The following is a 16264-nucleotide window of genomic DNA, read 5'->3' on the forward strand; positions in this document are numbered from 1 at the left end:
TCGGCTTCCGTACATGCCATAATTATGTGGCAGTAGATATTGATATCTACATTAATTTTTCTACGAATTTTGTGCAAGAGAATGCACATTCGCCTGTTCATACATCATGTTCAGGAACAAACTAACGTTAACGGCACTAAAATGCCTGGAGAGAAGCCCTTAGGATTGTCCGCTTTGTTTATACAGACTTCTCGTGCAGTGGGGGGAAAAAAACGCACTGCTATGTGTTCCATATGTAGAAGAACTAATTGAGGAGACAACCTCGAACTTCACTCGTCATTTGGCAAGACTCCACCCAGAGAAAGAAGTGACACGCCATGTTGCTCTGTTGACAGCGGGGCTTGCTGACTGATGAACTAGCGAGTGTTAACCCTCTTTCATGTTATTTGCCCTGTTGATAGTGGGCGGGGCTTGCTGAGCGATGAACAAGCTTTTTATCTGTAGCCTGTTAACTAAAATGGGGCAGTCAAGCAGTAACGTTAGTCCAACACAGTAGCAGAGACGGATTCGCATAAAGGCAGCAACAGCCACCGTCAAATGGTGCGGTTGGAGTCTTCTTCTTGGACTTGGATCAATCATGGACTCGACTCGAAATTTTCTTTAATGACTTGGACTTGACTTGAACACTGGGGACTCGAAACTGGACTTGGACTCAAGGTTTAGTGACTCGACTACAACACTGAAGGATGTACATGGTCAGCAACAATACTCGAATAGACTGGCATTCAAGTGATGATTGATTGGTATTAATGAGCCCAAAGTGTGCCAATAAAACATTCCCCATACCGTCATAGCACCTCCACCAGCCTGAACTGTTGAGATGAAGGAAATGGGTTTCAAGACTTCGTGCTGTTGATGCGCGCGGCCATGATGGTGCGCTCACACACACCCGGCAACGTGATGTAAAAGAAAACATGATTAATCAGACCAGGTTGCCTTTTTCCATGTCCAGTTCTGATGCTCATGTTCCCATTGTACATGCTTTCAGCAGTGGAGACACTGATCAATCTGCGTTTATGCAGCCTCATACGCAGCAAGCTGTGATACACTGTGTTTTCTGACACATTTCTATCATAGTCAGCATTAACTTTTTCAGCAGTTTGTGCTACAGTAGCTCTTCTGTAGGATTGGACTAGACGGGCTAGCCTTCATTCTCTATCTGCATCAGTGAGCTTTCGACACCCATGACCCTGTCACTGGTTCACAAGGTATACTTAGTTGGACTACTTTTGGTAGGTACCTGGGATGTAGTGGTGCGTAAACGCACATAAACGCCGTTTACCCACCTCCAGATTTTAGGAAATAGCGTTTATGAACCTCTAAATATAGTTTACGCACGTCCAAGCATAGTTTACCCACCTCTAAATACAGTTTACGCACGTATGTCTCTTGTTTTATACAGATATTAAAACAGCTTTTCCGTTATTTTTCAATTGCCTACACCTAGTAGATCCTGCACAAGTTCTTGTGGGTTTTATCAACACTGCGTAGCCTACGCGTAGTAATTCTGTCTACCGCTCGCCCTCTTGCGGGAGCCAGCAGACTGCGAGATTCATTAGTCACTGATTACGTGTGTGAAGAAATGGATATTAGGCGATTTCTGAAGCGTCGGAGCATCACCCTTCCAGCTGATACCAGCAAAACGTCTCGACACAGTGAGTCCAAAAAGAATCCTGAACTTCACGTTTTTAGGATAAACTCCCCATCGTTTTGGTTTGTGAACCATGCCACTAACTAACGTTAGGTTGTTAACTTGTGCCAACAAATTAGCCTACCTTTCTGGCAGACAAATGACGTTGTTAGTGCAGTCTAAAGTTTTTGGTAATTATTATATCAACATAAATTCAGTATTTGTAGTGCATTGTAAGACAAATAGTTGTCATTTCATGTTAATCTCGAAGTCATGATGACAGCATGCTAGCTTCATGTCACGGACATAATATAGAGAACTTAGCCTAAAGTAACGTTAGGCAAGTCACTCCTCCCCGCCCTTCTCGGTGTGTGGGTGTGTGTGTTTATTTTTTAAAGAAGGCTATAGCATTCAGATTGGGCAGAAATACTTGTCCACATGATTGGTGTACTTAGCCGTTTTAATTTAATTTTACAGATAGTGGTGGAGAGACAGACAGTGTTGCGGGGCCAGGAGAAACAGCAGGAGGAGAGACAGAAGGAGGAGAGAGTGAGAGGAGGAAAATAGGGCAAAGAGAGGATGAAACAGGATCAACTACAAGAGGAGAAAAGGGAGGAAAAGAGAGAAGGCAAATGGATGGAGAATCAGATAGGCCTTTAAGAAAAACTTTGATAGAGGAAACTGAGGGAAAAACAGAAGAAACAGAGAGAGGAGAAAATGAGGGAAGAAAAACAAATAGACAGAACAGAAGGAAGAGAAAATGAGGGAGGAGAATCAGACAGAGAAGATGCAGAGACAGACGAAATGGAGGCAGAGGAAACTGAGACCGTATCAGAAAGCATCAGATGCCATCCACACATCTGGACTGAAAAACAACATAAACAATTTAAAGAAGACAATACTTGGCTTGTTGTCCGTGGTGAATATCTTGGCTGTGAAACATGTAATCATGTCAAGTCCCTTGGAGTGTTTAAAGAAACAGGAATGTCTCTTTCAAATGAATGGTCTCAAACAAAAGTGACATACAGCCACAATGGCAATCGGCAGTATCAGCTATCATGCTTGAGAAGCAAAATTTACAAACCTGCAATGTCAAAAAGCCATAAGGCAGCAGAAGAGTTGTCAAAGAAAAGTACAATCAATGTGTCCATTCAAAAACAACTAGAAGGGGAAGTGGACAAGACAGCCTCACTTTTTCGAACAGCTTACCATATGGCAAAGAAAAACAGGCCTTACACAGACTATCAGGACCTGGTGGTACTCCAGCAAGCAAATGGCCTTGACATGGGCATCACGCTCCATTCAAGATACACTGCTAAAAACATAATCGACCACACAGCGCAAGAAATGAGAAATAAAATATTGAATCACATACTAACTGAAGATAAGAGGTTTAGCGTACTAATTGACGAGTCCACAACACTAAGCAAGAAGTCAGCATTGGTGGTATATTTAACATCCACAGTAAATAATGTGCCCACTGCAATATTTCTTGACTTGGTCGAGCTAGAAAGTCAGTCAGCTCAGAATATCACCAATACCTTACTACAGTGTCTAACAACTTGTGGACTAAATGAAAATTTTATCAGGGCAAACTTTGTTGCATTTGCTTGTGATGGTGCCAGTGCCATGCTTGGGAGGAAATCTGGTGTAGCCACACGTCTGCAACAGATGTATCCAGAGTTAATCGTATGGCATTGCCTCAATCACAGACTTGAGTTGGCCGTGGGTGATACTGTGAAAAAAGTCAACAATGTCAACCATTTCACATCCTTTTTGGACAAAGTATATACAGTCTACCATAGATCACCAAAGAACACCCGCGAACTGGCTCAGCATGCGGAAGAACTTGAAATACATGTGCAGAAGATTGGGAGGGTTCTTGATGTTCGGTGGGCTGCTAGCAGCTTCAGAACAGTTAAAGCTGTCTGGAATTCCTACAGAGCTTTACACCATCACTTCAGTGCTGCTTCTGTGGATTGCACAAGAGATGAGAATGAAAAGGCTATGTACAGGGGCCTGATGACAAAAATGGAGACCCAAGAATTCCTCTGTGATTTAGGTTTAATGTATGACACATTAGAGGAAATTTCACACCTGTCCTTGACCTTACGAGAGAGGAATGAAGCTCACCAGAGCAGACAAACTAATGAAAAGGACCATTCGAATAATTGCATCAATGATAACCTCTCCAGGGGATAAAAGGAAGGATGCTCTTGCAGCTGCAGAGAGAGAGGAGTTTCATGGCATTCCCTTAACAGCCAGTCCTAGGCTGAGACGGATAGACTCAGCAGTGTTCCTTCAGTCCCTTACTGAGAACCTAGAGGAAAGGTTGTTCAGCACTGGCTCAAGCAGACACCCTGGTGTATCAGCTGAGAACACTGCTCAATATACAGACTTACTTGAGCACTTTAATGTCCTGATTCCAGAAAACTGGCCTGTGCCCTTACAAGAGCAGTATGGAGAAGCTTGCATAAAGCAACTTGCACATCGGTTCAGACTTGACCCAAGGAAAGCGCTTGAAGGCTTCAGGGATTATAAAGAGAACTCCAGTGAGATACCTGAAAACTTGTCCCCACTCACCAATATTCTCAACCTGATACCTGTGAGCAATGCCGAATGTGAACGAGGATTCAGTTTAATGAACATTATTGTGTCTCCGCTTAGGTGTAGGGTGTTGATCCAGTCTGTGTCATCACTGATGTTTGTTAACCTGAATGGTCCCCCATTGATAAAGTGGAACCCAAAAGACTATGTGAAATCTTGGCTGGTGAAGCACAGGGCAGCTACAGATCCACGTGCACGTCCCTGCACACTAAAATATCCAACAGACAAAGAGGCTCTGTGGGCACTGTTGTGAGTGACATTATTACTAATGGGTAGCTACAAAGTTAGGTTCAGTGCTGTAATGATATTGTTCTTTTTGTTTGGACTGCTCCTGCAGCTTTGTGTTGTGTACCTGGACATAGTCACAGTCACACAGTCTTTATTTTTCTCTCTTTACTGATTAAGATTTCATAAATTCCACCCTACATGGTGCCACACACATGCATGCCCACATTCACACATGCACACACAAACACACACACACACACTCTCACTCACTCACTCTCGTACACACACAAAGGTTAAGATTCTTCTAGTGCAAGATCTAATGATGTGATGTATGTGTCAGCTTATGGATTTCATATGCCCTACAGTTGGTTCAGTTTACAATTTGGCCATTCTTACCCAACAGACAAAGAGGCTCTGTGGGCACTGTTGTGAGTGACATTATTACTAATGGGTAGCTACAAAGTTAGGTTCAGTGCTGTAATGATTACTTGATATGGTTCTTTATTTTGTTTAACTGCTCCTGCAGCTTTGTGTTGTGCTACCTGGACATAGTCACAAAAGATTATTCTAGTGCAAGATCTAGTGATGTGATATATCTGTCAGCTTATGGATTTCATATGGCCTACTGTAAGTATGTGTAATTTGCCATTCTTACACACAGTCTTTATTTTTCTCTCTTTATTGATTATTTAGATTTCATAAACACCACTCTACTTGGTGTCTCACTCTCTCTCTCTCACACACACACACACACACACACACACACACACACACACACACACACGCTTGGACTCACTCACACATGCACACAAGTAAACACACATGCACATTCACACTCACACACACACACACACACACACACACTTTCATACACACACATACAAAAGTTAACATTCTTCTAGTGCAAGGTCTACTGCTGTTATATATCTGTCAGCTTATGGATTTCATATGGCCTACTGTTGGTATGTGTAATTTGCCATTCTTTCACACTGACATTATTTTTCTCTTTATTAAGATTTAATAAACCTCAAACATACTTATTGTGTATCTTGTTTTATGAATGATATAGAGTAGAGACCTCAGGGAACCCTTGTCACACACACACACACACACATACATACATACATGCACTCACACACACAAGTACACACACACACACACACACACACACACACACTCCTATGTGTCAGAAAAGTTGTTTCATACAATACGCATCGTAGCATCCTTGCGTCATGCTTGCGTCGACTATGAATTGGCCCTTACAACGTCGTGGTCCCCCGATCCCAAAATTTATAGTTTACCCACCTCTTTTTTTTACCACTACACCCCTGGTAGGTACTAACCACTGCATACCAGGAACACAACACAAGATGTGCCATTTTGGAGATGCTCAGACCCAGTCATCTAGCCATCACAATTTAGCCCTTGTCAGGGTCATGCAGATCCTTACACTTGCCCATTTTTCCTGCTTCCAACATAAACTTTGAGAACTGACTGTTCACTTGCTACTTAATATATCCCACCCCTTGGCAGTTGCCACTGTAATGAGATAATGTTCACGTCACTTGTCAGTGGTTTTAATGTTATGGCAGGTTGGTTTATCACCTATTAAATAATTTTGAGGTTCATAGGCTATGTTCACATTGCCAGGTTGAAGTGACTCAAATCCGATGCCCGAAAGCATGGCCAATTTTGTTCGCGTGGACTCCAGGCTATGGATTGCTGTGGTATCTTTAGGAATCAAACATGTAATCCCCTGATGATTGTGTAAATGCTATGCTTATCTTGCCACCCTCACATTTTTAATATAGCTTTGTTAATACAAATGTCTCTGTAGTATTCTACTCTTTTGTTTACAAAAATATCATCATTGGAATAATTTGTTGTCCCAGCTGTTCAGACTGTTTCAACAATGCAGTCACTGAGGTTACACAAGCTGAATAAAAGACACCACAAACAACACTGAACAAACCATGTTTGTCAGGGGAAAAAATGGCAAGATCCATTTTCAGTAACACCACAACCACCCCCACTACACATTTGCTAAATGGAAAATAACACTTGTCGATTTTTTTTTTTTTTTTATGCAGTGGGTATGTGGGCCTTCTGAGAAACCTGGTAGAAATGCTTCATTTTTCACACACTGAGACACCCATCATCTCCACTTCCTCTGATAGAAAAACGTTCAAGCTTTCATTTGTAATTATAAAAAAAAAAAAAACCACCTTAAATAATTGTACTATGTCATTTTCTCATATAGAGGTTGTATTATGATAATAATGGGGTGATATGGTGATGCAGTGGTTAGCGCTGTTGTCACAGCAAGAAGGTTCTGGGTTCGAACCTCATGGCCAACGGGGGCCTTTCTGTGTGGAATTTGCATGTTCTCCCCATGTCTGTGGGTTTCCTCCGGGTGCTCTGGTTTCCCCCACAGTTCAGACATGCAGGTGATGTAAAATACCCAGCTCATACTTGGTGCCAGTCCCAAGCCCAGATAGATTGGTGGAAGGTTGTCAGGAAGGGCATCTGGTGTTTTTAAAAAAAAAAAATACCCTATGCGGAACAGATCCACTGTGGTGAACCCTAAAGGGAGCAGCTGAAAGAAGTAGTAGTAGTAATGCACTACATGCGTTGAAAAAATGATGCATATTTGCTCCATGTTTGTCTTGTCTGATGCTGAGAATATAGTCTTGAGAAATTGTCCTACCTATTTACCCAGAATATTCATACCCGAATATGTCCTGCCCCATTCCCTCCACTCCCTCTTTTTGGTTAATTTAATACTTTTTATTCATTTAGATTCCCTGGAGCACCTGCAGAGGCGTTCTGCCAGTCTCTCCAGTGATGATGTGGTTGGACTAAGTAATGAGAGCTCCACACTTGGCCAGTCTTCTCTGCTGCCTCGTAGCTCCACCCTTCCCTTTGAAGCCACACCTCAATCACGGTCCACCCCGCGAACCACCTGTCCACGCCCCCGTTCCCCTGGCAGTGAGATGGTCACCCTGGAGGAGTTTCTGCAGGAGAGCAACACCCTGTCACCTCCTACTGTAAGGACACACAAGAGAATAAGTGCACAGCAGAATGACCTTTTAAAATGTATACCTGTCACTGCTCTTTTGTTTATCATTTTTGTTTCTTCATTATCCTGCTTTGTCTCTCTCGCACTCTCTCTCTCTCTCTCTCTCTCTCTCTCTCTCTCTCTCTCTCTCTCTCTTCATCAGTGAAGGTAATGATGTACAATTCAAAATATGCCACAGCTCGTCTTCACCCAGAAGAACAGTTATAAAACTGTGAAAGGGGCAAAATGCAATATCTTGCTAATTTACCTATATGTTAAGGTGACATCAAAAATTTTTATCGGAGACTAATATCAGATGCCAAACATATAGCTGCTGTTGCTAGGATTTTGTTGCCTATAGAATGAAATGTCTGCAGATTATGGTTTATGGCTTCTTTAATGTGGAAGTTAATTTACACAGGTAATGTGCATTAGAGATGCCTCAGGGGCTAGGACATAAGAGAGTTTAGTCATAAATAACGCGCACTCTGCATCCATCTGTAAACAAAAATTAACTCAGATTAGTGTTGCTTCAGGGCAGTGGAAAAGCATCAGGGTAAAAAAAAAAAATTCAGTCTATCTTTATTGTATCCATATTCACTGGATATTAGCAATCACGCGGATTGACTACTCTTCTACTAGGATATCCATTCGTATACCATGAGTAGACAAAAAATGGTGGAGCGTGTTGTTGAACCAACTGAGGACGAAATAAAAACTCTACTCGAAAACAAAACCCCAAAAAATACCAAAAAAAGCAACAAAATATGGAATGAAAGTATTTGATGGTAAAATAGTGTGTGTGTATGTATGTGTGTGTGTGTATATATATATATATATATATATAAAATATACACACAGTGCCTTGCAAAAGTATTCATACCCCTGAACTTTTTCACATTTTTCCACCTTACAACCACGAACTTAAAAGTTTTTTTTTTTATTGAGATTTTGTGATCGACCAACACAGAGTAGCACATAATTGTGAAGTGAAACAAAAATGATAAATGGTTTTCAAAATTTTAAACAAATAAAAATCTGAAAAATGTGATGTGCATTAGTATTCAGCCCCCTGTCCTCTGATGCCTCTAAATACAATCCAGTGCAATCAATTGCCTTCAGAAGTCATCTAATTAGTTAATAGAGTCCTACTGTGCGTAATTTACTCTCAGCATAAATACACTTATTCTGTGAAGGCCTCAGTGGTTTGTTAGAGAACACTGAAGACCAAACGGCATCATGAAGACCAAAGAACTCACCAGACAGGTCAGGGATAAAGTTCTGGAGAAGTTTAAAGCAGGGTTAGGTTATAAAAAAAAAAAATCCCAAGCTCTGAACATCTCAAGAAGCACTGTTCAATCCATCATTCAAAAATGGAAAAAGTATGGCACAACTGCAAACCTACCAAGACATGGCCATCCACCTAAATTGACAGAGCGAGCAAGGAGAGCACTGGTCAGAGAAACAGCCAAGAGGCCCATGATCACTCTGGGGGAGCTGCAGAAATCCACAGCTCAGGTGGGAGAATCTGTGCACAGGACAACTACAAGTCGTACACTCCACAAATCTGGCCTTTTTGGAAGAGTGGCAAGAAGAAAGCGATTGTTGAAAGACAGGCATAAGAAGCCATGTAGGGGACACAGCAAACATGTGGAAGAAGGTGCTTTGGTCAGATGAAACCAAAGTTGAACTTTTTGGCCTAAATGCAAAGCGCTATGTGTGGCGGAAAACTAACACTGCTCATCACCCTGTACACATCATCCCCACTATGAAACATGGTGGTGACAGCATCATGCTATGGGGATGCTTTTCTTCAGCAGGGACAGGGAAGCTGGTCAGAGTTGATGGGAAGATGGATGGAGCTAAATACAGGGCAATCCTGGAAGAAAACCTGTTGGAGGCTGCAAAAGACTTGAGACTGGGAAGGAGATTCGCCATCCAGCAAGACAATGACCCTAAACATACAGCCAGAGCTACAATGGAATGGTTTAGATCAAAGAATATTCATAAAATTCACATAAAATCTCAATAAAAAACTTTTAAGTTTGTGGTTGTAAGGTGGAAAAATGTGAAAGTTTTATATATATATATATATATATATATATATATATATATATATATATATATATATATAAAATGTGCATAAATATAAATAATAATATAAAGCGCAGGTCTTCAGTAGTCGTGGACACACCTTGTCCAGGCCTGCTGCTTTCCTGGGGTGAAGCTTCCTCAGAAAGGAAAACACTGCATTCCAGCATAAGAACCTTATCCCATCTGTGAAACACGGTGGTGGTAGTATCATGATTTGGGCCTGTTTTGCTGCATCTGGGCCAGGACGGCTTGCCATCATTGATGGAACAATGAATTCTGAATTATACCAGCGAATTCTAAAGAAAAATGTCAGGACATCTGTCCATGAATTGAATCTCAAGAGAAGGTGGGTCATGCAGCAAAACAATGACCCTAAGCACACAAGTCGTTTTACCAAAGAATGGTTAAAGAAGAATAAAGTTAATGTTTTGGAATGGCCAAGTCAAAGTCCTGACCTTAATCCGATCAAAATGTTGTGGAAGGACCTGAAGCAAGCAGTTCATGTGAGGAAACCCACCAACATCCCAGAGTTGAAGCTGTTCTGTACGGAGGAATGGGCTAAAATTCCTCCAAGCCAGTGTGCAGGACTGATCAACAGTTACCGGAAACGTTTAGTTGCAGTTATTGCTGCACAAGGGGGTCACGCCAGATACTGAAAGCAAAGGTTCACATACTTTTGCCACTCACAGATATGTAATATTGGATCATTTTCCTCAATAAATAAATGACCAAGTATAATAATATTTTTGTCTCATTTGTTTATTTGGGTTCTCTTTATCTACTTTTAGGACTTGTGTGAAAATCTGGTGGTGATGTTGGGTCATATTTATGCAGAAATATAGAAAATTCTAAAGGGTTCACAAACTTTCAAGCACCACTGTAGCTGTGCTGTTGTATACTCAGCAGTGTATGATTAAGCCAGTGCAAACAATTGTTTGTAAACTGTACACTGTTGAGCAGTTCAACTGGGAAAACCATCATAAGCAGCAGTGGGGGGGGGGGGGGGGGGGGATAAAGTGTCGAGCAGCAGATGAGCGGAAATCAAGAGTGTCCTATAGTAGCATAATATGCAGTCTGTCTAAGGGTATAATGGCCCAAGAGATAAACTTCTACTTTTGAAGTGCAAGTGTACAGTTATGGTCAAAGAGGTGAGTTAACATTCTAGGGTGCGTACTGGGAAGAGTCCGTGTGGGTGTCAGGATTCTTTGGTATTACAACATTGCAATGAACTTTTGTAGACCTTATAGATGTGCCAAAAAGTGTCGGACTTTATCAAGACTCAATGGGTTGGGATTTATTTATTTATTTATTTATTTATTTTTAAACCAAAGTTTGAGCTACAAAGGTTTTTGTAGTATGCTCATGAAACGGGGTGTGAGGTCGTGTGTGCCCCCCCCCCCCCCCCCCCAAAAAAAAACTGAGTAGTTGAGGTAGAGAAATAACAAGTTGACCCAAGATGAATAGCGCCTCCCATATATTGCCTTACTGGTTGTTTTTGCCTGATATTTGAGGTTTAGAGCTGTGACTCTCAGGCTTAAATTACAGTGATATGTTGTAATTGAGGCCCATTAAGCTAGCATTATTTGGTGCTGAAAGAAATTTGTTTACCGCACACGGATGTTGCGCTTGGATATTATTATGGCGCCAGCCATTATTATCTGGATTAAAGCAAACTTTTCATCTGCTTCCATCTCATACCATATCTGTCTATATGTCCCTCTCTCTAGTTCCTTTCTTTTGCTTGTTTTCATTCTCTCTCCCCTAGTGTGTCAGCCATTATGAAATATTTAACAAGCTGCCTACATCTTGGCACGTTATTTGTTTGTGCACTGAAGCATATTGCAGACAATGAATGTGTGGTCCTGGGTTTTTGTAATCAAGCGGGATGTTCGCCTAGAGCTGTGAATGAGCTGTGCGAAGATATTTGTTTAAATATTTGTTTGTTTCTCCTAGGTCCACACAGGAAGTCGGGAGGATCTAATGACTGATTATTTCACCAGAGTGGGTAGACCAACACCACCCACAAGAGATGGTGCAAAAACACCCACTAGTTACGTCATGCCCACCATCAAAACAACAACATCCGTACTAGATGGGCGCTCCTCCAAACCCGGGCACAGTGTTAAACCAAACATACGACTCACAGAGGCTTCCATGGCCTTTTCTCAATCCCAGACGCTTCCTAACCGAGGTGCTAGTGGGACAGGGGGGCGGTCCTCGCACCTGCAGCATTCAGGGGCTCGTGGTGGAACCGCAGGCAGCAACAGCCTGAGCCGCACTTTCAGCCTGGCGTCAGCTGACCTCCTCCATTCAAACGGCCCTGACGGTTACCGGCCTGAGGCGGGTGGCACCATTCAGGCCGAAGGGATGACGAGGAGGGAGCGTCCACTTTCAGCCAGGCTCGCTGGAAGCTCTGGGCATCTTTCACTAGACCCGCGACGTCTCTCTTTAGCTTCTCCTAGAGATGAACCACCCCTCACATCCTCCTCCACTGCTTTACAGTCGGACCGAGGCTACACTGGAAGTGGTGGCCGCTCAGGAACTATGCACTCGACTACTTCCCACCATCCTCGGGGTGAGGTGGCATTGGTGACACCAGTGCGTGCTGTCTCTGCCCTGAGGCAAAAGGAGGTAGAGGAGCAGAGGGAGACTAGGCAAACTGAGCAGTCTTCCTCCTCGCTAAAGAAATCGGACAGCTCTGGCCCAGGCTGTTATGTAGAAGAAAGGCCCATGAGCACACCAGCCTCGCCAGACCCCAACAACGACCAGCAGACTGTTTGGTACGAATATGGCTGCGTGTAACCCAAAATCCAACCCTGTGGTATCTCTGTTAAACCACATCCACAGTGCTTTTGATGCATGTCACTTTGGGACAGCAACAGTGTTGACTTTTGACTGATAATGTTGCAGGTAAATGGATTTAAAATCCCACTAAACCAACAACGAACAAGGCATTCATGCTCTGTGCCTCAGTGTTCACAGGCCCATTGTGTAAAACTCGTACATAGATCATCAAAGGAATGTGTTCGGGGTTTAACATAGCTTGAGAAGGTTTACTCTTCCGCTATCGCACACCAGAAAGTTCCTCCAGCTTTCTGCGGACGGGATGTCTAGCAGGTCCAAGTTCTATTCTGAATGCAAAACTCAAACATTGGTCTTTGCTTGAAGGACCACTCCCTGGATAATCATAGAGTAATTACAGTATCCATCTTTAGGAGGTGGGATGAAAGCAGCGAGTCCATCGTTCACACAGTCTCAACGGGATAGGTTACTGGAAACAGTTTCTCTCTCTGACACTGTATTGACAAGCCAGTTGCCTGAAACCTCCACCTCTTTACTGCAGAACTGGGTTTTGGTCATACATGGGATACAGAAACAAAAGATCAAAAAGAACCACATAATGAATGTGGAAGAAAAATAAAAATGGAGCAGTGGAGATGAAGTTGGAAGTGAAGATTAATACAGAGAGCAGGACTTTCTACACTGAAGTGACGCATTTTGACACAGTGTGTCAAACTTCTGTGGGTTTTTCATTTACATTTGAGGCATTGACCTCTAGATCTGAAGTGCATTCCTACAAATTGTCTCATCATGACGTTAGTGTAACAGACCTTTGAAACACTGGCATTTATGTAAATACATTGTAAGAGCACTATATGAGTTGGACCAGTGGAGCCTTAACTGGAGTCTTGACACTGGACACATTCCCCAGTTTACTGCAGGAGATTAATCGAGAGTAATACTAACAAGGAGCAGTCTTTTTGTTTGGGTATGAGTTTTAGTATTTGGTTAGTTTTATAGTTTCCATGTTCTGAAGTGCTATTTATTGACTCCCCAGTGAAATGATGCTGCAACTGTGTTTCCCTCCAAAATCAGTTTTGTTGTGTAGTTGCTGGGATTGTGTGTAACTGAGCTGTGACTGTATGATTCAAACCAAGAAAATGTTCATTAAAATGGAGAAGTAACAGATCAGGGTTTGTGAGATATGGTGTTGTGTATGATTGAATAGAATCTTATCAGTGGTGTTCCACATTAGCGTAACTTAATATCTGCCATCATCTCAATCTTCTAGATGTTAAGGTATACTTAGGCTGTGTCTGAAATCACTCACTCATTACTCCCTACTCACTATCTAGGGAATTCTATATAGAGGACTATACAGGGGGCTGCAAAAGTAGGTATACAGTAATGAAAACTAAAACATTCGTACAAAACTTTTTTATTGATTATACAAACGTCAATAATAACACATCAATAATAAACACATTAATCCCTCAAATTTTCAAGCTGTTTGCCCCCGGCATTCACACACACCGCTAGTCGAGTGTGGACACCCATGCACGCTCTGGCACAAAGGTCTTTATCAGCATCAATTTCCTGGCAAGCTTCCTGTATGAACTAAATCATGGCATCAACAGAACGTGGCTTGCGTGCGAAAACCCTATCTTTTACACATCCCCAGAAAAAGAAATCCATAGGGATGAGATCCGGCGAACGTGGTGGCCAGTCAACGGCTCCCTGATGTCCAATCCACCTGTTGGGAAATTCTTTGTCAAGTAGTGCACACACATTGAGTGCGAAGTGCAGTGGCACCCCATCCTGCTGAAAAGTAGAAGTCGTCCTGCTGCTGTTGTTCGCATATAATCCTTATTGTATACCTACTTTTGCAGCCCCCTGTAGTAGTGAGCTCATTGGTAAAATGAGGAGAAAAAAAAGCTTTCGGACACTACTCAATTGTGCCGTTATTTACGTCATTGTCATACAATTAAAACGTGCCAGATCAGTCGGCTGGTGGGTTTTCAAAATAATAATAAATACATTTTTGTAATAAATACATATTATACTGAGCACCTTTCCCACATTAATAAATACAAAGTACTTTGCATCTTTCAGTTCTTTTAAATCAAGGCTGAATACTTTCTTCTTTGCCGCTGCCTTTTATTAAATCAAATTTGAGGTTTTTGATTAATTCCTCGCCCTGCACTGTAACTTTTATTCTTGTATTTTATGTCTTTATTCTCATCTCATCTTATCTCATCTCGTTATCTCTAGCCGCTTTATCCTGTTCTACAGGGTCGCAGGCGAGCTGGAGCCTATCCCAGCTGACTATGGGTGAAAGGCGGGGTACACCCTGGACAAGTCGCCAGGTCATCACAGGGCTGACACATAGACACAGACAACCATTCACACTCACATTCACACCTACGGTCAATTTAGAGTCACCAGTTAACCTAACCTGCATGTCTTTGGACTGTGGGGGAAACCGGAGCACCCGGAGGAAACCCACGTGGACACGGGGAGAACATGCAAACTCCGCACAGAAAGGCCCTCGCCGGCCACGGGGCTCGAACCCGGACCTTCTTGCTGTGAGGCGACAGCGCTAACCACTACACCACCGCGCCGCCCTGTCTTTATTCTATTTTACCTTTTTCTATTCTCTTACTATTTTTAATTGTACTTTGAATGTCAGTTTATAATGCGTTTCTTCTTCCATCCATTCACCCCAACACACTTTCTTCTCTTTCAGCACAACCGCAGTACATGATGGGATATATTGCTTGGTTAGTGACCATCGGATGTACGATGCATTGTGGGATACTTTGAGTCCACTATATAGGGTGTAATAATTCTCACTATACATTCAGACAGCACTACAAAATGGTGAACTCACTATATAGTCCACTATATGGTGAGTTCATATAGTGGACTATATAGTGAACTCGCTATATAGTGAGTCTTGACACTGGACACATTCCCCAGTTTACTGCAGGAGATTAATCGAGAGTAATACTAACAAGGAGCAGTCTTTTTGTTTGCGTATGAGTTTTAGTATTTGGTTAGTTTTATAGTTGAGTACAACCCCAATTCCAAAAACACTGGGACATTGTGTAAACTGTAAATGAAAACGGAATGTGATAATTTGCAAATCATGGAAACCCTATATTTCACTGGAAATAGTACAAAGGCAACATATCAAATGTTGAAACTGAGAAATTTTATTGTTTTTTGAAAACTATATGCTCATTTTGAATTTGATGTCAGCAACACATTTCAGAAAAGCTGGGACAGGGGCATGTTTACTACTGTGTTGCATCACCTTTACTTTTAACAACACTCTAAACATCTGGGGACTGAGGAGAGCAACTGCTGTAGTTTTGAAAGAGAAAATGTCATCCCATTCTTGCCTAATGTACAATTTCAATTGCTCAACAGTTCAGGGTCTCCTTTGTAGTATTTTGCGCTTCATAATGCACCTAATGTTTCAAATGGGAGACAGGTCTGGACTGCAGGCAGGCCAGTTTAGCACCTGGACTCTTATTACGGAGACATGCAGTTTTAATATGTGCAGAAAGCGGTTTGGCATTGTCTTGCTGAAAGAAGGAAGGCCTTCCCTGAAAAAGATTTTGTCTGGATGGCAGCATATTGCTCTGAAACGTGTTTATATCATTCAGCGTTAATGATGCCTTCCCAGATGTACAAGCTACCCATGTCATATGCACTAATGCCCCCTCATACCATCACAGATGCTGGCTTTTGAACTGTGCACTGCTAACAAGCTGGATGGTCCCTCTCCTCTTTAGCCTGGAGGAAGTGGTGTCCATGATTTCTAAAAAGAATTTCTACTTTTGATTTGTCAGATCTCGGGA

General features: G+C 42.2%; 1 protein-coding gene across 1 annotated transcript in view; it reads left to right on the forward strand.

The window, feature by feature from the left end:
- The window catches only part of ccdc88c (coiled-coil domain containing 88C), a 122558-nt gene extending 108972 nt beyond the window's left edge, over positions 1-13586 (forward strand). Inside the window, exons 29-30 of the mRNA XM_060934193.1 lie at positions 7265-7512; positions 11571-13586. Coding sequence (XP_060790176.1) covers positions 7265-7512; positions 11571-12419 — 1097 coding nt within the window. The 3' untranslated portion in view covers positions 12420-13586. The remainder of the gene's footprint in view (positions 1-7264; positions 7513-11570) is intronic.
- Positions 13587-16264: the final 2678 nt, after the last annotated feature.

Source organism: Neoarius graeffei, chromosome 11 (genome assembly GCF_027579695.1).
Source record: "Neoarius graeffei isolate fNeoGra1 chromosome 11, fNeoGra1.pri, whole genome shotgun sequence".
Classification (NCBI taxonomy): Eukaryota; Metazoa; Chordata; class Actinopteri; order Siluriformes; family Ariidae; genus Neoarius; species Neoarius graeffei.